The sequence below is a fragment of the Euprymna scolopes genome, chromosome 18, assembly GCF_053919585.1.
Source record: "Euprymna scolopes isolate OS-2025 chromosome 18, ASM5391958v1, whole genome shotgun sequence".
NCBI lineage: Eukaryota > Metazoa > Mollusca > Cephalopoda > Sepiida > Sepiolidae > Euprymna > Euprymna scolopes.
The window spans coordinates 87,017,929-87,044,168 of record NC_136499.1 but is presented as its reverse complement, the minus strand read 5'-3'; the positions used below and the strand labels follow the sequence as shown (position 1 = coordinate 87,044,168).

At 34.0% G+C, this 26,240-nt stretch overlaps 1 protein-coding gene across 4 annotated transcripts in view; it reads left to right on the top strand.

The window, feature by feature from the left end:
* Window positions 1-4,018: 4,018 nt before the first annotated feature.
* The window catches only part of LOC145297679 (uncharacterized), a 78,729-nt gene continuing 56,507 nt past the window's right edge, over window positions 4,019-26,240 (top strand). Inside the window, exon 1 of one of the 4 annotated variants that reach the window (XM_080143866.1) lies at window positions 4,019-4,145. In XM_080143866.1, the coding sequence (XP_079999992.1) occupies window positions 4,116-4,145 (30 nt within the window). In that variant the 5' untranslated portion in view covers window positions 4,019-4,115. Of the gene's footprint in view, window positions 4,146-4,243; window positions 4,623-7,734; window positions 8,255-12,063; window positions 12,476-26,240 lie in introns of those variants that run through there. The other 3 variants (XM_080143867.1, XM_080143868.1, XM_080143865.1) reach the window with 3 other exon arrangements.

Here is a 26,240-nt window from a genome sequence, read left to right as displayed (position 1 = left end):
CCCTCTTCCAGTAACAAACAATGAAATAGCAATGTCCCTTAATCACTTTGAGGAATGTAATTTTTCAGTAGATATATAACCTTTATAAACTAACCCAGTAACATTAACTACCCATGCGGGGTCGTAGAAATACCTGGATTAGGACTCAGGCGCGGGGCAAACCCTCTCAGTGCTGATGGACCTGTAGATCTTCCCAAGGGGAGGGAGCCCTCTCCTGTCTTGGATGAAAACCTTCCTAGAGCTGGTGACTCAAACGAATTACTGGTCTGCAAACCTAAACTGCTTAAGGAGTAGATAGGCTCTGTCTATCACCCGGCTTCCATACTCCTTCTTTGCCTATTAACCAGGCGTAGAGGTCAAATCACAAGGATTCGACAGAAACACTCAGTGGTCAATCTTGTTTCCTGACTAGGGCAATGAACGCCGTTTTCCCAACTCCCGACACATCCCATCCCTTAAACTGGGCACTTGGGAGTGCTTGAATGCCGTAATGCAAGTAGATTGGTTTGACCATCGTCTGATGAGTTGAGGGTACCGGATTGACAGTTCCTGGCTGCTGTTCTCGTCAAGTAGTACAGGAGCCCTACAGCCTCTACAAAGCCACCATTCGCCCATGTATGGAGTATTGTTGTCATATTTGGGCTGGTGCATCTGCTACTAGTCTCTCGCTCCTAGACAAGGTTCAAAAGAGAGTCGCCAACCTGATAGGTCCTGGACTGTCATCTAAGTTTGAGCCTCTGTCCCATCGACGAAATGTTGCATCCCTCTGCCTGTTCTACAAGTACTTTAATGGTGAATGCTCTGACGAACTGTAAGCACTTGTACCCCCTCGACGTAAATACACCCGACAAATCCGACAAGCAGCTAAATCCCACCATAGTAGAGATCCCTAGATGTAAGAGAGCTTTCTATGCCAGTAGTTTCTTCCACAGAACCGCCAGACTTTGGAATTCCATTCCGGGTCCCTGCTTCCCCAACTGTACTGACATGCAGAAGTTCAAGTGTAATGTGAGCCGACACCTTGCTGCCCAACCCCATACATAGTACCCCTGTAGCTTATGTCCCTGATAGTAGCCCCACCCTACATCAAAGTCGCAACGTGTCTTTTTTGGGGTGAAACTGTAATAAAAAAAAATTAAAAAAACCTTGTGCACATGTACAATCAAACCCCTGTCAATCCCGAAGATATCCCCCAAGACCTCCATCCAGACATTTTGAATTCATCAAAATTCCTTTTAGATTGGGAAACGCTGCCCAGGCTTTACAACGATTCATAGATGCAGTTACACGTGGATTGCCTTTCGTTTACGTGTACATCAATGACTTATTAGTGTCTACAGACGAGCATATTCAACATCTCAACGAATTATTTCACAGACTATTGGAATACAGCATGATTATCAACCCTAACAAATATGAGTTCGATATTTCATCATCTTTTCTTGGTCATAATGTTGACAAGGATGGCATTTGTCCCCTGCCTGAGAAGATTCAATCCATTATCAATTAGCCTGTTCCCACTTCTTTTCGTAAACTGCGGGAATTTCTTGGTTTAATTAACTTTTACAGACAATTCTTACCTCACTGCGCCGAATTGGCACAATCCTTAACCGGTCTTCTTCGAAATAGAAAGAAAAAGGATAAAGTAAACATGAACTCCACTCTTTCTTAGTTTTAAAAAAGACTGTAGCAAAATTGTTGGTTTTAAGAAAGACGCATCATTCGTAGATGCTTCCGATGTGGGCATCGGAGGAGTTTTACAACTCGTTGATGGTTGTTGGCAACCATTAGCCTTCTTTTCTAGAAGATTTCAAGATGCTGAAAGAAAATACAATACTTTCGGAAGATAATTGCTTGCTGCTTATTTTGTAGTAAAACATTTTCGATTTTTGCTGGAAGGCTCAACCTTCACTATCTTTACTGATCACAAACCAATGTCACATGATTTATCCGCTAAACCTAACCCAAACATTTGCCCAAAGAAGCGCGTCACTTGAATTACATTTCACAATTTACTTCAGACATTGAATATGTCAAAGGCACCAAAAACACGGCCGCTAACACACTATCATATATGCACATCAACACCATTTAACCTGTTCATGATATGGATCTTCATCAGATCGCTAAGGATCAGGAAGGATCAGGAGAACGACGAAGAATTAAACAGCTTATGACAATCTCTGAGTTTCAACTTTTAACAAGTTACCTTGCCTTTCTCAAACGATTTTATTTGATGTGACACTTTGACTGGACACAAACGTCCATATGTACCTCTTCAACACAGATGAGCAGTTTTTTCGAGGTTACACAATTTATCACATGCAGGCGTCCGAGTAACACATCACATTTCATATGGACCGCTATTAACAAGGACGTACACGACTGGTTATGAAGTTGTATTCATTGCCAGGACAAATGATTGCACTGACTGCCATTAAAAGCACACTAGACCCGACTAGCTATACATCTCGCTTGGAGAAGTACATGTTGTGACCATTACATGTTGAATCAGGGTCTCAGAAAACTACGATTCACCTTCCTCAAGATATTCACACATGGACACGTCTTTGTAAGAAATGACGCAGTACCCACGTGCTTAAGCTGCCCTACTCCGGTCCTTACAAGGTGCTTAAAAGATATCCAAAGCATTTAATGGCAAATATGACTCAATCAGTGTTGATCAATTGAAGAAAGTATTTTTCGATGACATAGACTGTAGTACCACACTACCATAGTGATACAGACGCAAACCTCAGGAGATTCATTAACTACTGCTATGCACAGTGCTGTCTGGCACAACTTTCACCAAATCCAGCAGGTACATAATGCAGCCACTCTGCTTTGCTACCTGCACCCAGTGAAATACTTGCAATATTTTTATTCCTTTTTCTTAGATAGACTTCTCATCTAGGAGGAGAGTCATGTAGCGACCACTATGTATGGCCAGAACAAATCTTTGGCAGGAACATTTTCGTAGCAATCACCGTTTTTAACAGCCACAAATATCAGAACGCGTAAGCACACAACGGTTTTGCAGATACTCTACTACTTTCGACTATAAAAAATTCTTGCACCTGCAACCTCGGTCGTAAAAATTGATAGATCCCGATTATGAACTGGTGAACATCGACTCACACCCTTACAAATTAGTGACTCCCAGCCAGAGTACCTATAATTGGTAACGCCTCTACCGTGTGAGTTACTATAATCCAGTTCCTCTAAAAAGGGCATTCTGAATTGGTACAAAAATAAAAATTGCCTCAGTCCAGAAAGATTTCTCATTCAATGACCGAGAACAGAAAAAATAAAGATGGAATGTAATATCAGAACATTAAGGCTGTCATTTGGAATTGAGCAATAGGTTCAGTATTATTAATAGGAACAATTGGAATATCTCACTTTTTTTCAATACAATGAAATGATTAATTTTAAATCCTAGTTTTTGTACTATGCACTTTAACAGTAACTTTATAATCAATATTTTAATTGTAGACATGTTTGCAGAATGCAGCACATAAAACAATTTACTGTTTTAAAATTTTACTACAGAAACTTTATTACAAATAAATAAATAATAAAAAAGATAACGTTATCAAGAAATTTAAAAGCAAAAAATGAAGAGATTAAAATTAATCAATAATTTGAAAACAATTAGGAAAAATAAAATGATAGTGACGGATACAAAAGCTGCATAAAAATTGACATATAAGCTTAAAAAGTAAATTAGAATTTTATCTCAAGACAAAAAATACTATGATTACCTCGGCTCCAAAGCCAACGTTTCCACTCGTCTTTTGAGTGGAATGCTTACTACCTAAGGCGCCTCTACCAGGGAACACTGACGGGGTTGCTCAGGCAATTTTTAATAGGCCAGAGTGCCCCTCCTTAAGGGGCATTGGCTTGATTCCCCCCTTCTGACCGTGTGTCACTTCTTCCTCCAATAAAATGTGAGATATTCAAACAGTCTTTATAGTACAATTGAATTGCCAATCGCATGAAATAACTTATATTAAAATAAAATACAAAAATATCCATTATGCGTCACTTAAAAAAAAACAAAAACTTCATTCAATAAATTTCCTTGGAGCGGGTAAAAGATTCTGTCGCGACTGATGCCAACCGAACTGTTGCGGAATCATACGGTAATTACATCTGATTCCATTTAAGAAAGAAAGAAAGAAAGAAAAAAAAAACTCATGTTATTTATTCACTATTCTTTGAAAAAGACGGTTATGTCAGCATAAAAATCAGTTGACCGACTCTTTCCTCTTAAGTAAACTAAAACCTGACAGACTTTCCTTCTTCGTCTTCAACTAGGCAGGACTTGACTTGACTGATTCTGACTTTAGCGCGGGAAACGTTTTTTTTTTTTTTTTTTGTATATTTTTTCTTTCTAATAACAAAAATAGTCATTTTTGTCGTCTAAGGAAGTGTGGAGTAGAGACGTTAAAAAGACGAGGACGACGTTGTACGTTTGTAAGTGAAAAAAACAAAAAACAAAACAAACAAAACGAAAACAACTATTGAAAGTAAAGACGACCGCCTCTCCATATTGACGCAACCAGTGCGAGTGCATACTATTATCGTTCTCATCTTTTTACCTTGGTAAAACTTTAAAGGTATTATTCACTTTTTTTAAAAAACTATAATTTCAGTTGATATTATTAAGCTTTAGTTTTCTTTGTATTTATATAGTATAAAAAACCCATCCCCAATGTAATCGAATAATCACAATTAATTAGAAATGACATCGAAACTGATAAGCATGCTTTCTGACAATGTCTTATCGTTATCTTTCTTGTAACTTTTCTTTTGTTTAATTTTTTTTCTGTTTTTATTTTGAAATATTTAAATATCGAATATTATTTGTATTATTCGGCCACAGCCACTGTTCCCATCTCACAACATTTCGGCCGATGTAACCTCCGACCTTCTTCAAGTGTGCTCTGTTGAACTCGGGAATCTGCACGGGTCCTTGTTATAACGGATAAAGTATTTGGTGAAATTCAGTTGAAGGTTGAATCCTCAGTGTAGGCAATACGGAGAATGGAATTGCGAATTACTCATCTGAATGAATTACCGTTCGACGTTTCGTGCAGATTCCCGAATTTGACAAGATATACCTGAAGAAGGCGGGAGGTTTCATCGGCCGAAACGTTGCGAGAATAGCACTCAAAACGAGAACAGTAGGCCGAATAATAAATTATCAATCCTCATCTCCAAAATTCAAAAAGGAACCTTTTTTTTTTTTTTTTTTTTTTTTTTTTTTTACACTTCTGCATATAACATTTCCGACAGAACAGTACGATGGATTGAATGCCATAATTACTATTTTAATTTATTACAAAAGTTTCATTTCATATAGCCTTATCGTATATATATGGAACGTTATTGATGTTTAGTTCTTTCCCCCCTGCAAGAACTTAGACACTAGGGTCAAAAAGTGGAATTGAGAAGTCAGCGCCCCCCGAGAAGGAGCACTCTGACCTGAAAAAAGTGCCTGGGCAACCCCGTCGGCATTTCCAAGTGAGGGCACCTCAGGTGATTAGCAATAAACTAAAGACTCAAAGAGAGAAAGAAGGCAAGGCCTAGAAGAGTGAACCTCCTAACTGCACTAATTTCGACCGCAAAATCAACAGGGACCAGGTCATTACAGGAATGTTCGGCATTTTTTTACAAGAGTACCCAGCGTAGTATAAACACTCCTAACCGCCCCATGTTAAGAATGGCTTTCGGAATAAAAACCCACAACTTCGAAAGTCGTTCTTAACATGGGGAAGTTGGGGGTGTTTATTTCCGAAAGCCTTTCTTAACATGGGGTGGTTGGAGGTGTTTATAACTACGCTGGGTCGCTGGGTACTCTCATAAAAAATACCGAATGGTTTAATTGCTGTTGATTTTGGGGGCCGGGGATAAAATCCCTAGTCCTGATAAAGTTATTTGGAAACCCAATCTTTACATGGGAAGGGAAGGGGGCTTTCCGCCAGGAATGCTCAGATGCAGAAGGCCCATTTTTGTAGGGTTTTACATTTAAAATTTATATGTGAAGAAACAGATCCCCTACTCTAAATTCTAAAATGTTTAAAAAGTTTTCATGGCATTCACACATAATCAGCTAAAAAAAAAAAGTAGAATCTAATTTTTTTTTTTTTTTCCAAATTTCTTTTTTTTTTTTTAATGTTGGAGACTGGGTTACGATTAAGGCTCCATCTGCGTTAAGATACCAATTCCTTTCAAATGGTGAATTTGAAGAGTATTCAGGTTTGTTTTGAACGAATACCACATTTAAAATTGTCATCGACAGGTATTTTTTATGATATTAAGAATTTTATTATCCTATGTATTCCTTGTTGTTATTTTCACTAGTCACCATTTTTGTTTTCTCTCGCGCGCAAAAACTGAATACGCTCACGCGAAAACAAACATGGCGACCAGTGAAAGCAATACGAAATACATTTCGATAATAAAGGTCTTGATATCATAAAAATACGTGTCAGCGACAATTTTAGATGTGATACTCGTTCAAAACAGACCCGAATACCCTTATAAATCAACCTTTTAAAAGTAAGTCTTTAGTTGGTTGGTGAATGGTGCGCACATGACACAAATAACTGGTACTGTTTGGTCCTGGCAATTCAATAATAGCACTTTACCGTGCTCTCTGATCGAAGTGGAATATGATCTCTGTTCTGTCCTAAAAGGCAATTATCCGAGGCATTACCTCCTTCAAGAAGGGGGTGGGTATCACCGTTCGACTGAGCACTCCTAGAAGAGAACGCCGATATGTCAATTTTTTAATCCCTCCTGTTTTAGAGAGCTGGATTTCTTAACTTTAATTCCCATGTCAAACTTAGCTGCGGTAGAGAAAGGTACTGTCCTTCTAAACTCTGACACTGTTAAACTTATTTTTTCTGTAAAAATAAAACTTAAACAGTTTTATGTTTGATGCGCCTCCCCAAAGTTGTATCTGTTCTGGTGCTTGCTACATTTAGTCTATTCTATTTTCGGACAATGAAGAATTCCTTCTAGACTGGGGTAATTTAAATTTTTGTTCGAATCTAGAAGTACCTCTTTTTGGAGTGTTGAATTTTCTCATATAAAAAACTGACCTTGTGTCTAATTTTGTCCTCGTGGGGAGGCAAATCAAAAGCAGTCTCCTCCAAAATGTAATAGCTGTTCTGATAATGCATCTTTTCTGTGCTTGCTTGGCTAGTGACGGAGAGAGAGGCCATTCTAGACTGAGGCAATTATTTTGTTTTGTACCAACCCAAAGTGCCCTTTTGGAGGATCTGGATGTTCTCTAAAAACCAACATTTTATCTAATTCTGCCCTCATGGGGAGGAGAATAAGTAGAAGCATACGCTTTACATTTGCACGTCTCTCTCATCGATAATTTAATTTTGTAAAACCTAATGAATTTTCAAATGGCTTTCTTCAAATTTATAATAATGAACAGATTCCATAAAGTGTATCCAAGCATAAATTTTGTTTTTAAAAAGTGAAACATTTTAAGAATTAATTTTGTCTATTTGCCACAACGATGTCAACGGCAAAAATAGAAGTAGGCTTCTATTTTTTTTTTTTTTTTTTTTTTTACGTGTGAAACAGGCCAACAACACCTTGGGAATACCTAAGAAAAATAGCTTAGATTTAAGAGTGTTTTTTTTTTTTTTAATTAAGCATAAAATTATCACTCCGTTCTTGATCACATAGCATGTGATAGAACGAGTAACCATTTTTGATCGCCATGTTAGAAATGCAATTACTCTTTATGTCCCACATTGCATGGCCAAGGAGTAGATGTAGTAATGTTTTCTGGTCTGGGAGTAGTTGATCATCGAAATCCACTTTATATTTAAAATTTTCTAAGGTGTTAATGTATAAAAATTAAAATCTTATTTTAACGTTTTTATTGACAGCGTGGGGGCAAATAGTAAAATTTGCCCTCTCCCTATTTTTCTGTTTACGAACTCGTAACTTAGGAAACGTTACAATGGACGTTTGTAAGTAACTGTTACTTATAACGAGGAAACTACAATTCGTGTTTCTCGTCTTTTTTTATTTATTTATTTTTTTTATCTGCGCCTCACTTTTCATGAAATGTAGGCGGAAATGAATATGATCTCTTTTCTATGAGGTGAAAGCAATTACACGAAAGCCACGTTTGTACTCGGCGTGTTTTAAGCTGCCTTCTCGTCTTGTTTGGGCATGACAACGTATTCGATTTGGGATAGCAACCTTCAAAGATTAGGTAAGAAATATTAGAGACAACTTTCTCATTTTTGGTTTCAAAAGTTTCAAAATATTGGCATTTTTATTAGTATTTTTAAAAAATAATCGTTTAAAATTCAATCAGTAAATACTCTTTGTTGTTAATTCATCCGATATTTTTTCCAATTAAAGGTATTATTGTAATCTTCATCATTCTCGTTGGCTGTCGAATTTTTACGCAAAAATTCCTCTTTATGAACTGCGCAAAACAGCGGTTTTAAAAAGTAGAAATTTATAAGCAAAATGGATTCAGTTGTAGAATATGTTTAAAACTCAAATGAGACTCTTCGTTTTCGAGTTACGATCAAATGTAGGAATTATTCTGTCCTTAGCGAGAAATCCTTCAAGACCGAGGCGAGGCAGTAGGCACTGATAATAATGATCATAATAAAACTTTTCTCCCCCAACGCGCCCCATTTTGTGGAGGTGGATTTTCCCTACTTTAAAAACTGACTTTGCTTCCTCACACGCTAAAAACATAAAAAAAAGTTCTGCCGTCAAAATAGATACTACACTTTGATCTTAGTTAAACAAAGATTAAGGTATTTATGGCGGCCAAGTGTGACGTTACACATTTCAACTGATGTTAACCTATTTTTGTTTTCAACAAATTAATTATTAAAAAAAATAATAATAAAATGACACTTTTTTTTATAAATGGAAAATTTTCATTTTATATAAAAAATGTTAGCAAATTGTACGATTAACATAGTTGACAAGAAAGATGAGGACGAAAAAATAACAACAAATAACTTTTACCAAACGCAAGAAAATTTACTTTTCTACTCACCTGTGTGTTTAATGATTGTAAGATTTATCATCTGTGTATTTGTTAGCGTCACTTTTACTTGGTCAAACTTTTCAATAGGACCGATAATTTCATGCTCAAAACATAGTAAAAAAGGGGGGGCGTAAGCTTAAGTCTGAGGGTAGTTGCCTATCAGATTAGTTTAAGTTGTTGTTATTATTGGCTCACATGGAGCTTTCACACAAGCCAACAAACGATCTGATTGGAAACCTGTGGTGTTCTCTGGAAGCTGAGTGACAACAAGTCTCCTCAGACGTCCAGCCAGCTCTCTCCACCTACTTCGATAGCATTTGCAAATGAATTTGCATCATCGCAACAGCCGCTTACCATTGATTTCTCGCTGGTAGTGGCCATTGGTTTATACTGGAATTTGAGTGGTACTCAGCCTCCCCAAGATCCCCTCTTTGCACTTGTCCAGCCGACGTCTGGTTGGCGCTCGCTCCTCTGTCTTTCAGTCCTTATTGACCCTTCTTGGCCCTTTGGTATCCCGTTTTTTTTTGGGGGGGGGGCATTATTAGGGGCATTATTATTATTATTATTATTATTATTATTATTATTATTTAAGCCTAATGTTAGCAAGCAGTTTCCAAATAAATCAGACGCCATCTTAGAACATGATTAGAGAAAACCTTTAACAATCAGAATCCACATGTAAAACTCATAGAAAAGTGTAATTTATTGTGTTTACTAAAAGTTATTTATCTTTTTTCAAAAACTTTTTTTCTTGTTAACTACACTGCACAATCGCCACTAATTGTTAAATCATCAATAAAATTTAATCAGATTAGAAATAAACAAATGAAATGAATGAAATATTAATATTATTATACAAAATGAAATAATACAGAATATTGATGAAGTATAATTATATCAAAGTGTGTATTGATACACAAATCTGGCAAGATACATTAGGAGTGTCAGAATTCGCCATTAAAAAAAGAGTGATTAAATAGACTCCCTATCTTTCGAAGCTTATAACAATATGAATAATGTAATTTAAACCCTTATTTTTTTTCAATGAAAGGAGCAAAGACCAATCTTTCAAATAATAAAAGGTTTTATGGAAAAATATTGGATATATTTTTTTAAATCGGTTTTCTTTAAGAAAGATTTCACGAAATTCAGCGTAATCTAAAAATAATAAATTAAAAAAAATCACTTACCTATATAAAATACTAATCAATGGATGCTTCCATTCTTCATTTATGAGAATTTGTCCATATTTATATTTTATATTCCATGTATTTTTTAAATAAAGGAATTTTTTTAAACAATTATTTGAAAAGGCCGCCATTACATAAGCATTGTTACGGTGTTGGCGAAGTGGCGATTCTTCCTGTTTTGAAATACAGATGGATAGAAGGACGTAAAAACAACACATACACATTAGCTTTCTAGCCTTGTGCGTGAAGAAATATGTGCCACCATAGGTGAAAAATAATCACATTTTATTTATCAGTTTCTGCCTTAAAAAAAAAACAACTCGAGGAATTTTTGATTTTTTTCTTTTCTCAAAGAAATACATGAGTTTTTGATGTAATATATTTTATTTCTTCTTTATGGAGTGAATTTTTTTTTTTTTTTTTTTTTAAATATCTAAAAAAAAACGTTGAATGAAATAGAAAAAATTATCATTATTCTATGAAATTTTTTGGACAATATAACAAGATAAGGTTTCGCTTCAAAAATAATTCAATGGGGTTTTTAAAAAAAAGGTTTTAAACTTTGAACTTTACAGGTAAATTTGCACATAACTTCGTTTTTTGTTTTGTTTTAAATTAGCTTATTTTATTTATTGATCTTTTATCTTCAATTTGTGATATATAAATTTTAGGTGAGAAAATTAATTATTTTCATTTGAATAGACATTTCAAAATGGGGGGGGTGAATTAAAAAGAAAAACGCTTGTCTAGAATATTATATTCGGTTTACTGGAAAGAGCATAAAATTTCAGATGGAACTTGAAAATATCGTAACAATTGAACCATTAGAAAAATTTTGATAGATTTTTAAAGTTTAAAAATTGAAAAAATTAACTCGTAAAATTCAATTGATTTTATTACGTAAAAAACATGGCTGCATGAACGCGTGCAGGCACTTTCACTGTTTTAAAAATAAAAAAAAAAATAATATTTCTATTATTTTTTAAACAACTTTAATAGCTTATTTTGGAAGTATATTCCATAAAGAAAATAAACAACACACTTTAAAAAGAGAAATTACAAGTTTTTTATATTTTATTTGCAGTTTTGTGTTAGAGGTGTCAAAAATTCCCTAAATATTCTGACACACCTAAAGATACATATACTTGGGACTCTTCTAACACTAATAATACACTATTTCTATTGGCTTAGTGTTAAATGCAAAACTTGAAAGACAGACGCACAGCATGTATTTTTGTGACAGTTACATTTTGTTCACGAATGTCAATAATCATCATTCCTTTAAAGTAATTAAAAAAAAAACATAGTTGTTAATTACTTTAAACAAAATATTTAAAAACTTTTAACTTTTACCCTTTGTCTTACATTACCAATAAACATAAGATTTAGGTACCTCCAAAGCGCACCACAGAATTACCCCTCCTATATGTAACTCGATATAACTTTAAAATAGGTTAATATTATCATAAGTTTTGTACTATTTAAAAGAAAAAGCATAATATAAACTAATAATAAAACCGAAAATAATGCAAATGCAAAATCGTGTTTACATTAAAACATTGTTTCTTTAAAGGTACAGACATACATGTGTTCAATAAATCTAGCAAAAATCAACTAATGGTCAGATTTTCATGAATGATATTTATTCACTTTTGGATTAATTTATATTTAAAATGCATTTTTTTGTGAAATATATGAGGGAAAATATAAATTAAAAAAATTTTTTTTTACATGACCCCCTGTGAGAAATCACATGACTTGAATTGCGACATTTCATTGGTTGATTTGAGTTAATGCATTATTTTGATTACAGCTTCTTTCTTGGTTGATTTGAATTTTAACCTGCGAGCGTGGGCGTTTAAACTGACAAATCAGTTCGAGTCAATCCTACATGCATGTTGGACTCACTTTTAATATTTTTCTTAACTTAAGCGCTTTTGTGCCTAAAATTGTCATGGTACCTTTAAGACAGTTTAACCAATTAGGTTTCCTTTCTTGACGTAATATCATCTTTTTAATCAGTAAACAATGTTGATATTGAATTTACCTACCCCTCTTTCTATGGGGAAGTTATTTAAATGGATCCAAAACAAGAATGTTTTAAAATTTTTTCAAAAGAAAATTGCTACCACTTCATATGAAGTCTCAACTAATAAGCTCAGTTGAACCGCAAAATGACGCAACATTTTTGCAATTCGAAAAGAACAGAAGATTGGTGTTAATCAATCTGGTAAGTTGCTTTTTATAGTTGTGTACATTTTTCACTCAGCCAGAGTTCTAAACTATATGAGAATAAATTTCTCACATACTTTAAGTTGCAAAATGTGATTTTTAAAAAAATTATTTTAATTTGCTTTAAATTGTGAAAATTACGATTTCACGTAGTCCTACCTTTGAGTATAAATTGCAAAGTTATAACCGTTGCTTAATGAGTTTGCCATTGAGCAGTAAGATTATGTTAATTCTTACGTTAGGATTGCCTTTAAATTGCAAACTTGTGATTGGATTAATTTTGAGATCGCTAAAATTGTAAGATCGTAATTTATTTAGTTTTAATTTCGCCTAAAGTTGTGAAATAAGATAATTAATTCTTCTAAAATTTACCTATTAATAGCAAAAAAAAAAAAAAAAATGTCAAACTATAGTGGCTTAACACACCATTTTTGAAATAACCTCAATATGATGTTTGCTTTATTTAAAATTTGTCTTAAAAAAAAGGACAATTTTCCAGGATTTAGTTCATAATTCTCATTGTGGATTAAGGATATATATTCTTACTGTGGTTAATTTGATTTAATTTTGTTCATAGTTCTTCGACAAAACATTTTGCTAGAATTTGGTTTCAAGTTGAACTAGAATTTTTTCTACCTCATGGTTATACGTGCCATTTTGAAATTTGAGAATTTTTTTCTCTTCTTTGCAGACTTTTACTGTGGAACTGTGATTTGAATATTTAGAGAATAAGATTATTTTCTCTTAAAAACAAAAAATAAATTTCCGTTTTTTTTTTTTCTTCAATTATTAATATAACTGCCTTGCTTATTCGAAATTTGTTACAATATTTTTTACTATAATGGGGTATGATCCCGCACAGTCAGAAGATTCTATTTATAAATGATGCTGCTAAGAACTGACGAATCGAATTAATTCACGTTCTGCTACCAACTAATCAGACACCAGAATTGCTCCATAAATATTAAACCTTTCTGTAGCAATTTCACATATTTTCTTTTTATTTAAAACAATAAACACAATGCTCCCTGTTGTTCGCTAAGGTGAAAGTGGCTCCCATTAAGCCAAAGATCCTTCCCACCTTAGAACTTATGGCTATCTATCTGACTCTTAAAGTTGTTCCCAATGTGCTGAAGGCTTTAGAGCCTATCTATATTCATTCCATTTTTCTTGTATTTGATGCCAAGTGGCCCTATCTTGCATTTTAAATGGAAAAGGAACCAAGAAAAACATTTTTGTGGAAAACTATGTACTGGACATTAAAAAGATGCGAGATGATATTAATCTAGAATTTGAAATTATTTTAATTAAATCTCCAAATAAAACTCGACCTTTTGGATTCCAGGTACTTAGACTCATCAATTAGAATGATGGTAAATTTCACTTGGCCTATGTATTAAGGTTGTGAACAGGTTCATTCCTTAAAACATTTATTTCCCCTAGATTTAAAGGCTGTTTCTACATCATCTTCAGCAGAATTTATGTAAGAAGGTGGTCCCTTCTTCTGTCCAACTTGTTCCGTCGCAAATGACGGATCATCAAATGACGGATTATCTCCTATGGTGTGCTGTGACACCTGTGACAGTTTTGACTGTGTGGGGTTGGGGTGAAACAACAGGGTACTCTAGGGGAGTGGATTTGTCTGAATTGTTCAGAAAAAGTATCACACTAAGCTCTTAATTTAGAATTTATTAAGTTATCGTTTGATTTATGTTCAAGTTATCGTTCTTGTTATTATTAATACATTGGTAATCTAGATAAAACTTGGTTTATTGGCTATAAATTCATTTATCATAACTATCATATCATGACACTAATTTAAAAATATATTATTGTAAAAATATGATTTATTCGTCATTGGTGCCTACGTTTTTAGCAGCCTTTTGACTCCCAAAATATAGAAATTCATAATAAATAATGTATTAATATTTTAGTCATAATGTATAACTTATTAATATGTTAACTGTTTGAATTCACATATTCATTGTATAAGAAAAATATTAACCCAGTGGACAAATAAGTACATAAACGCTTTTAAATAATGAATTTATAATTCTTAATAAATATATAAATATTTATGTAAATATCAAAATCTTAAAAATCAAAAAATAGCAAAAAGGTGTTACTTCCATTGTTCCTGTTTAGCGCTTTTGATTACTTTTCCATATTGAATTCATGCACAAATTGATGACGTCACCGATTTTGTATAAAGAATTAGCAGTGCTTAATTTTTTTTTTTTACATGGGAGTCACCACTTATCAAGTTCCAAAGGCCATTTAAGGATAAGGGTTAAATAAGTGTACGGTGGTCACGTGTATAGTACTTGTTAGTGATGAAAATTGTGTCGAATTTGATTATAACTTATTTACATTGGATTTGAAGATGGCCATGTTGTAGTCAGCTGGAGAGGCAGTGGAACAGAATTCCACAGGCGGGCCGTTCTAAGAATAAAGCTTTGTTCATGGAATTCACGTTTAGATTTATGCACCGACAAAAAGTGGGGGAAATTGTTGATAGTGGTTGTAACTAGATGAGTGTTGCTTTTGTGGAAGCTTGGTAAGGGGGGGACCATAGATTGAAGCTAAGGTCTCCTTCTCCAACATCAAGGGTCTATATTCCAACCTTCCAGAGGTTGAAATCCAATTACAGAAGACCAAACCAGGTTTATTGTTACTTTGTTAAGCTGGCATTAGACCGACTATTTCGCTAGATGAGTTTGTGAAGAATACTCTCATTTAACATCAAAATCTGACTCCCAAAATCGCCATGGGCATGGAATATGTGCTTACATTGGCGATGGCTTTCCATGTGGTCGGGACATCTCCATAGAAAACCCTAAATTGCCCTATATGTGATTCCGGGTTGCACTTGCTCACATCACTGCATTCATATTTACCCTCTGTTGCCCCCACAACAGCAGAGTTACTATCTTTAAGAGCATATCTGAGAAAATTGACCACATTCCTCAGCTAACATTCACATCTGTAGAGACTTCAATGTTCACAATATGGAATTTTTAACCCACTCAAACAAGACAGATGATGAGGGGGGGGGATTCTGTCATAATTTCTCCATTGCTTATGATCTAACTAAGATTATTTACAAACCTACCCGTGTGCCTGACACTGATAGTCAGTATGCAAGTGTCCTAGTCCTTTTTCTCACAACTTGTTCTGCACTATATTCATCCTTTGTTCTGTCTCCACTGGGATCTTCCAACCACTCAGTTGTCTCAGTTAAAACAAAAATGAAATGTAATAAGTCCTTAGATGTACCTCTCCATCGTACAGTATATTGATACTCTATGGCTGACTGGGATAACTTCCATACATCTATATCAAATATACTTCTGCATTCCATGTTTAAAAAGAATGTGTCCTCAATAGTATCAGATCTGATGGAATGATTGATTGTCAGTATTGATTGCTTTATACCCTCCCAAAAAATTCCAGCAAAAACCTAACAGTCAGCCGTGATTCTCTCCAGAATGTGCTACTGCCATTGTGCACAGAAATCACGTTTTCCATTGCTTTCAATGTAAAAAATGCACTGACACTAAAACCGCCTTCAGGACTGCCAGGAACCACTGTAAAAGAGTAATGAAGAACGAGTTGGAGTTGTATGCTCAATCTGTCAAGTTCGAAGTCGCTGAGCAACAGCTTGGTTCCCACCAGTTTTGGCAAATAACAAACAGGGTCTTGAACAGAAGTGTGTGCTCTATCCCGACCATCATCAACGGATCTGAGATCTTGTCAGCATCGAACAAACTCTTTACCAAAAACTTTGCAGCTTGAGCACGTAGGGCAAAAATTCTAAAATGACATTTTGTGTGAATTGTCATTTTAATTGTGTGGGACCTTCCCACTACCACCCCTGCTTGGAGAAGTTAATAATCAATTAAAGTGCAGAATAGTTAAAAATTGAGAAATCATAAACAAAAAATATAATCAATAAATTACTTAAATGAAATGCAATAAAATTTAATTATCTGACCTATGTACTTTTAATGTACTAAAAATATAAATATTTTTATTTCCAAATTTGTTTTTAATGTTTGTGTGTTTTTTTTATCATCATACTAAAACAAAAATGGCTGCTTACATGTCATTTAGTTAAGTTCATGCTTAAGATATTGAAAATCATTACTTACCACTAACCCTAAGTTCGAGTAGCACCCCCTCAAACAAAACTCCTTGTAAATTCACACATAATCACTTAAACTTAATAAGGTTAAATCATTCCTCTGATCACTGTTATTTTTTCACATGTTTTATCAACACACGATCATAGATAAAATTCTGGAAAGAAAAAAACAACTTAGTTTCCAAATTTAAAAAAATTTAAAGATCGGTAAAGAATTTAATTCTACTTAATTTGCTATAAATTATTTGTTGTTTTTATTATTTGTTTATGATATTGTAACTGTTAAATATTCTGTACTTTTATCAATAGTGGTTAGTGTTGTCTAGTGATGGTTACTGCCTTGGATGAAGCAATAATCAGATTTTTGATGACTTTTTCCAACTGATGAAAAAATTGTTTTCAAAACACGAGACTAAAAAAATGCGTTTGAACAAAAACGTTTTTAATGTTTTTTTTTGTTTTTTTAATACCTAAATGTTCCAATCATTGTTTTAATGCATTATTTTTATGACAAAGTTTTTACATTTTTTTCTGTTTTATTTTTATCTTGAATTCCAATATGAATAGTATTCATAGTATTCAAAAAGGAATTCAGGATAAACAAAATACTCTGAATTATTTTAACGGCTCACTGATTCTTCTATAAAAAGTAGGTAACATATATCTGTTTGTCCTTTATTATTTACTGACCTGCTGCTCTTCTTTCAATGGATAACAGTGCTGTAGAGATAAGTATTTTTGTAAAATAACCCTGAATGTTGAAAGGTATTGGGTTCCATACATTAAACGGTAAATTGCATAAAATGTGAAAGGACAGGGGGCTAACTACACTAAGGTGTGGTGTAAGCACTCCTATCTAACAGAACTTTACATTATTATATATCTTGGCTTAGAATGATCAAAATTAACCAAAGTATCAGTTCAAGGAAGATAACTGTCTTTAACTTTAATTATTCTGGATAATGCACTTTTCCGTCTTGAAATAAAGAAAACTCGTTCCACCTAGATGCAGAATTCAGAATGAGACTCACTCTTTTTGTCTGAAATTTTAAAGTCATTGAATGTTGTCCAACCTTAATAATGCTGTATCTGTCAAGTGTTTGTCGTAGTAGCTGTTATATAGACTCATTCTGGCAGCAGTTGCATTGACTCCCAGAACAGCCCAACACAAACATTTACTAGATTGATAAATTTTGTATGTATATTCTCTATCTCTGGTCTAAACAACATGTGTGTTTAACTACAAACTGTTCATATGAGAATAAATGTATGTATGTGTGTGTGTGTATATATTCACTTATTCACTATAGTCCTTTTCTCTTTTTTCCGTCCCTCACATACCCATAAAAACACTATAAACAAAATGATAACTGTATAGTGTATATGTAATTCTGCACTTTTACCGTAATATGTATAGCTGTATAGAGATATAGTCTGATATGTGGTCGATAAAAGTGTAAAACCTAGAATATTTTACTATATGTTAACAAACTGAATGTGTGTGTGTGTGTGTCTGTGTGTGTCTGTGTGTGTGTAAAATATACATCTGCTCTATCACACAAAATTTAGTGAATAAATTAAAATTGTCAAACAAGCCCATTTTAAGTATTTAGGGGAATTGAGAAAGCAATACTATTTCCATGTTTTCTTTCTGTTTTCTATACATTTTTTCTTTTTTCCTTTTAAAACTTTCCAATTTTCTTCCTCATGGATTCAGAGGTTATATATAAATCATATATACATTTTAAAACATATCACTGTTAAGGTAGATGTGTTGGAGAAAAGGGGGTTTGCCAGTGTTATTACTGTCTGAAACCTAGTTTGGATCACTAGTTTTCTTTTTTCCCTTAAATTATATTGTAATGGATCTAGCATAATAATCAGCAATTATCATTTGAGGGTACAGGCCACTCATATTAGGAAGTTCAAAATTTACATTTAGTAGAGCCATAACATAGTCACCTTATTCTTTGTTGGCCCTTCAATTGAAGATGTAGCAAAATTAAAAGTTCCTATTATATCAATTACAATTCATTGTATGCAGAATTTCAATATTCCTATTAGCAAACTTCACTTTTGGTTATAAACTAGGGGAGCAAAAGGTGGGCTGTCTACTCTTTAATCTGCAAGTGTGTTTTCTTGGGTTTTTTCCCAATCTTCTCTCGATTGATGACACAAGTCTGCAGTTGTTCTTTGACACATTCCTAAATTAGCATGCTTCAAAATGAAAAAAAAAAGCAAAAAACAAATGTTTACAATTTAATTTTTTTAGCCTCAACATTGCGATAATCAAAACAATCACAGTCACATTCCAAATTTGATGTTTACTCATACCCATAAAGTTCACCATATTATCTATCATCTCTCACACAGGGTAATTTAGTTACAAAGAGGCTCTTATATTAAAATTTCAGAAGGAATTATTCAAACCATACTGCAAACACATATATGAAAAATTTACATTTTAATGATCGTTTTATGAAAATTATTTTACTGCTTCTTGTGTGGCTGTATTTGTATATGTTTTATCCATAATAGTTTCTTTTTATTTACTAGCAGAAGTGCCTGGCATTGCCCGGGTGTTTGGAGGTGTAAAAAAAAAAAAAAAAAAGTTTTGGTAGGCAGGTAAGCTCAAACCCGAAGCCTTAAGGCAAAAAAAAAAAAAAAGAAAAAAAGCCTGACATCTTACCACGATGTTAAGAAGGCAGAGAAGTGAGAATGGTTGAAATTAAACGATTAAAAATTTAAGTGAATGCGTAAATTTAATGAGGCCAAACATCATGCCATAGGGAAATGAAATCCTGCACTTAACTTTGGCTGTAATGCAGTTTTTTTTTTTTTTTTGTGTTTTGTTTCTCCAAGATGTTGGGGGAAAACCAGCTCCCCATAAAAAGGGGAGTCTTCAAATGAATAGCAATTGTCTGATATGACAGGTTTTCACCGCATTGATCCAAGCTGATATTGTTTTCTGGACGTCTCTGGCAGGAAAGCCAAAGAAATACCTTTGCTTCGATTTGTTTCGCTTTATTTATATGAAAAACACCAAACACGCGATAAAACGGAATAGCGTGAATTTTATAAAAGTCAATCTAAATAAATCTAGAGATGACGTCCCTTCACAAACCGTAGATATTATGATCTAGGGGGTGTATAAAAAATTCTAAAACATAGTAAACCTCACCCCCACCCCAACGAAAAAAAGCCTTTACTGGACATACAGAAATGTGCGTGGCACTTTTGCCCTTTATATATAGAGACTAGCGGGGGGGGGGGGGGTACTCGGCGTTGCCGGAGTGTTTGGAGGTGTGTGTGGTCGGGAAGGGGGTGTGGGGTGTTAATGAAAACCTAAGAATAAGCGAAGTCAAAAAAGAAAAACGAAAAACGAACGTTAAAACTTTATCTGAAAAATAAAGCGGGAGGGGGGGGGTACCCGGTCGGTGTGGAGGGAGTAATCAAAACAAAAAACACAAAAAAAACTAACGTAAGGCAAACGAACGATGTTAAATGTAAAAATATGAAAAACAAAAAAGAAAACAGAAAAACGAACGTTAAAACTTCTGAAAAATATAAACAAAAAAAAAACATGTGAAAAATGGCTTAAATAAGCCTGTTTCAATATTAAAATTTAAAAATTCGGTGGGTACCCGGGTGTTTTTGGGTGTGTGTGGTCGGTGGGGGATGTTAATGAAAACCTAAGAATAAGCAAAGTAAAAAAAAAACAGAAAAACGAACGTTACGTGAAAAATGGCTTAAATAAACCCTGCTTCAATATTAAAATTAAAAAAAATCGAAAAAAAAAAGACATCTCACACCACGATTCAAACCCAAAACTTTTAAATTATGACCCAACGCTCTAACCAACTGACCTAAGACGACGTACATGAAATTGTGTCAGTTCTTCAAATATTTAAACTAAATCAGGTTATGACATTGTCTGACGCATGCGTAGAACCGATTTCGTCATGAGAGGACGGTTTTTGCTGACCCCCCCCCCTGTAGAAAAGTGTTGATTTCAGGGTGAAAAAATTAACGTTTTTGGCCAATTTTTCAATATTTGTCGGGTGAAGGATGGGGCTTTCATATGAGACCAAATTTGTGAATTTTTGTTCAGTCTTTCGAAAGATTTTAGCAGACACACAAACATACACACATACATACATACATTTTCGCTTTTATATATATAGACTAGCGAGGGGTATCCGGCGTTGCCCGGGTGTTTTTCGGTGTGTGATCGGGCGGGGTGGGGGTGTTAATGAAAACCTAAGAATAAGCGAAGTAAAAAAACCCAGACAAACGAACGTTAAAAAACCCTGCTTAGCGGGGATGGGGGGGGTGTACCCGGCATTGCCCGAGTGTTTGGAGGGGGTGGAAGTGTTAATCAAAAGCTAAGAATAAGCGAAGTAAAAAAAGAAAACAGAAAGGGGGGGGTACCCCGGGTGGGGGAGGGGGTAATCAAAATATCGAAAAAAAACACAAAAAAAGCTAACGTAAGGCAAACGAACGATGTTAAATGTAAAAATCGAAAAAGCAAAAACAAAAAAAACAGAATGTGAAAAATGGCTTAAATAAGCCTGTTTCGATATTAAAATTTAAAAATTCGGTGGGTACCCGGGTGTTTTTGGGTGTGTGTGGTCGGTGGGGGATGTTAATGAAAACCTAAGAATAAGCAAAGTAAAAAAAAAACAGAAAAACGAACGTTACGTGAAAAATGGCTTAAATAAACCCTGCTTCAATATTAAAATTAAAAAAAAATCGAAAAAAAAAAGACATCTCACACCACGATTCAAACCCAAAACTTTTAAATTATGAACCAACGCTCTAACCAACTGACCTAAGACGACGTACATGAAATTGTGTCAGTTCTTCAAATATTTAAACTAAATCAGGTTATGACATTGTCTGACGCATGCGTAGAACCGATTTCGTCATGAGAGGACGGTTTTTGCTGACCCCCCCCTGTAGAAAAGTGTTGATTTCAGGGTGAAAAAATTAACGTTTTGGGCCAATTTTTCGATATTTGTCGGGCAAAGGATGGAGCTTCAATATGATACCAAGTTTGTGAATTTTTGTTCTGTCTGTCAAAAGTTTTTAGCAGACACACAAACATACAAAAATACAAACATACAAACATGTATACATAGATACATACATACATACACACATTTTCGCTTTTATATATATAGATTAATTATTTATTGAAACGCAGTGTACTAAGATAGACTTATAAAAAATCCAATTTAAAAATAATTTAATTAAATTCATCAAAATGCACTTCTATTTCTTTGTAAACAAGTTAGTCAAATAGTTGGGAAAAAATGAATTACTTTGTGACTTTTCAAAATTGGAAAGAAATTTGGAAGCATGTAAACTGTTGAATAGAAAGGTCTTTTTTACTTTATAATTGTCAGCAAATCATCATGTATTACAACTATTGAAAATTTCGAAACCTATTAATATCTGGTACTTTTATAGGTAAAACATGTAATACTTTTATTAATTAAAAGAATCAAATACTTTTATAAATTAAAACATGCAATACTTTTATTAATTAAAAGAATCAAATACTTTTATAAATTAAAATATGCAATACTTTTATAGTTTAAAATATCCAATACTTTTATTGATTTAAAGAATCAAATACTTTTATAGTTTAAAATATGCAATACTTTTATTAATTAAAAGAATCAAATACTTTTATAGTTTAAAATATGCAATACTTTTATAGTTTAAAATATCCAATACTTTTATTAATTAAAAGAATCAAATACTGAATTCTGAACAGAAGTGTGCGCTCCATTCCAACTATCATCAATGGACCTGAGGTAATCTCGTCAGCATCAGACAAAGCCAAACTCTTTGTCAAGAACTTTGCAGCTAATTCTACCTTTTGCGATCAAGGCCGCCAACCCCCAATATTTCCTCCTGTATCTGAAAACACACTATGTGATATACGTATATCTGTACGTGATGTTGCCAAGCTAATCAAAAACCTTGATTCCAGTAAAGCAACTGGCCCAGACGGTATTCCAATTATAGTACTCAAAAAACTTCAACCTGAACTAGCGCCCATACTTACAAAACTATTTAAACGTTGTCTTAAGAAGAATAGTTTCCCATCTCCCTGGAAAATTTCATCTGTATGCCCTGTATTTAAGAATTCAGGTGATCGCTCATCCCCTTCTCAGTACAGGCCAATAAGTCTCCTGTGCGTCATGAGTAAGTTGCTGGAATCTGTGTTAAATACAGAAGTAATCAACCATCTCAACAAAAATAACCTTCTTAGTGACACTCAATATGGTTTCCGTTCTGCTAGATCTATAGCAGATGTGCTTACAGTTATATCTCATAGGATTAGCAAATCTCTCGACGGAGGCAACCTTTCTAGGGCAATTGCTCTTGACATATCTAAGGCCTTTGATAGGGTATGGCATAAAGGTTTACTTCATAAGATCTCTAGCTATGGTATAGCTGGAAATGTCTTCTCAATTATTAAATCATTTCTTTCTGATAGGTTCATAAGAGTAGTAGTTGAGGGGCAAAAATCAGAAGCCCACAGTATTAATGCCGGTGTCCCTCAGGGGTCCATCCTGGGCCCAACTCTTTTCCTGATCTACATTAATGATCTTCCAAATCACATCCTTACATCATTTGTAGACATTTATGCTGACGACACTACCATTTATGGTAGCACATCTAAGACAGTAAACGACCAAGTTCTCTCCAATTCTCTCTCCTCTGATCTTGAGCATGTAGTACAATGGGGAAAGGAGTGGCTGGTTACTTTTAATGCATCTAAAACCAAGCTTCTCTCTTTACATCATCAACATTCTGATCCACATCTGGCATCAATTGAAATGAATGGCTCTCGTCTTTAGGAGGCCTCAAGTTTTGACAATCTTCTGGGCTTGACCATTACTCCTGATCTTAAATGGAACACGTACATCAAATCTGTTGCCAAGGCCGCTGGAAAAATGGTGGGATCTTTCTATCGATCCAGTAGATATCTCACTGCTGATGCAATTCTCTATCTATATAGGAGCCAGGTACGTCCAAGGATGGAATACTGTTGCCACATCTGGGCAGGAGCTGCTAGAAAGGACTTGTCCTGCCTTGATAGAGTTCAAAATAGACTTCGTAGCCTCGTAGGAGATGTCCTTTTCTCTTCCTTGCAACCTCTATCTCACAGAAGAGATGTTGTGAGTTTGTCTCTGATGTATCGTTATTTTCAAGGAAAGTGTTCGACTGAGCTTCAATCTATGGTCCCCCCTCGCAAATCTTTCACAAGAAACACTCGTCTAGCTGTAAACACTATCAATAATTCCCCCCACTCTTTATCTGTGCCTAAACCTAAACGTAGATTCCATGAACAAAGCTTTTTTATTAGAACTGCACGCCTGTGGAATTGTCTTCCGTTTTCCTGCTTTCCGGCTGACTACAATATGGTTGTCTTCAAGTCTAACGTAAATAAGTTCTTGATGAGTCGTTCCATATAAGTTATCAAATTTACCAAATTTTCATTACTAATGATTATTATATTGTCCAATTTCTACTGTACACTCTTTAACCCTTATCCTTGAGTGGCCTCTTGGCCTTGATAATGAGTTGGTACCTATGAAAAAAAAAAAAAAGAAAAAGTCCAATGTAAACAAGTTCTAATTGAATCGTCCCCCTAAGTAATCCAAGTTACAAAATTCCCACTGTTTACTATGCTAAAATCACAATGACTAATGTATACCTATTAACCCTTATCCTTGAGTGGCCTCTGGGCCTTGATAAGTGGTGACACCCTTGTAAAAAAAAAAAAAAATACTTTTATAAATTAAAATATGCAATACTTTTATAGTTTAAAATATCCAATACTTTTATTGATTTAAAGAATCAAATACTTTTATAGATTAAAACGTCCAATATTTTATAAAGATTATAACCACATAATCTTAACAAAGTTGTAGTTTTATAATAGCAGAATTACCTGAATGATCTCCCTTGATTCTACCTAAATTATGTATTCTTTAGTCACTTCGAAATTATAAAATGTCTTTTCACCCAAGTGAGGATACTTCCACGAGAACAAAACTTTCCTGGCTGGTCTGCACGATGTACAAATATTTTGTCTAGATCTTCTTAGGAACATGCCTTCCTAAACCCTAGCAGTCCTTGCTAGGGTTGGATCAAATACAATTGTATTTGTATTTCAATTGTATTTAAATACAATTTTAATGTAATTGTATTTGTATTTGTATTTTTAGATTTAGGAATAAATGTATTTGTATTTGTATTTGTATTTTTAGACTTAGGAGTAAAAGTATTTGTATTTGTATTTGTATTTCTGGTAACCTAAACGAAAGTATTTGCATTTCAATTGTTAAAAGTCAGTATTTGATCCAACCCTGTTCACATACATGTTGCGTACGTGTACCAGTCTACCAGCCCTGTCCACTTCCAGTCACACACGCTGCTGCTAGTTGAGTGACGATAAGTCTGTGAGTCAAGTAGCTTCAATTCAGGGTTGCCAGCTTGGCTTTTTTAAGGCCAAATTTCGCGAATTTGGCTTTTTTTTGAAGCAGTTTGGCTTTCAAAATTTTTGTTTGTTTTTTTTTTCAAATTTATGCTTCAAATTTGGCCTTTTTCGGATAATTTTATATAAATATTTATTAAATATGGATTATTAAAGAAAAAGTTATAATAAAGTAATTTAAACAGTTGTTTGGATGTCTAAACTTGTAGATTTAAAAAAAAAACTTTTGACCTCCCACTCCCATTCATGGATTTACACCCTCTCCCACTAAGCGAATCTCACACCTAAATGTTTAATCCGGTTTCACAGTTACTTACTAAATGTCTATATGGACCCTTTCAAAGAGTTCACAGTTGAGTATGAAACCATTTTGGGGACATTTTTTAGTGCTGGCGCCTTGTCCCTGCCAATTAGGTCACTGAGTATATTTCCTCTGAAATAATTAATTCTTGTATTTTTCGTTTGAAATTCTTTAAAAGTAGTGTTTTGAAATTAATTGAATTAATTTATTTTCAATTTATAGAAATTTGAAAACTTATAACTATAGCTATTTAAAGTTGTATTTAAAATGAATATTTTTAAGTATTCATATACTTTTTCCTGAGTAGTCCCAAAAGTTTAATTAAAAGTCAATAATTATAGATTTTCTAACTATCTTGGATTAATAGACACATTTGCCTTAATAATGACGCATAGATTGTTCTTGGAAACAAAGTCTAGTTTTAGAGTTATGACTAAAATTAAATTTATCAATATTTTAGAGGTATTTTAAGTTGATACCTCCAATCCCCTGAGTAAATTTGGTCTTCTGACGACTGACATAATTCTTTTAAGAATATGATTGACAAATAGAAACTTATTCACAAATTGTACCAATAAATATGGTATGGAAAAAATGGCACTAGTAAAAATGGTAAGTAGATGTGGAGTCTAAGATAATAACCAACTACTTTTCAATTATGCTGTCATCTTAGAAATCTATCGATTGCATGTGACCAACTGCCTTTGAGTATTGTGGAAAGTAACACTTTTAGAGCTCTTCTACATGAAGCAGAACCACGCTTCGTGTTCCCAGCAGAACCACACTTAGAAGCAGTTTAC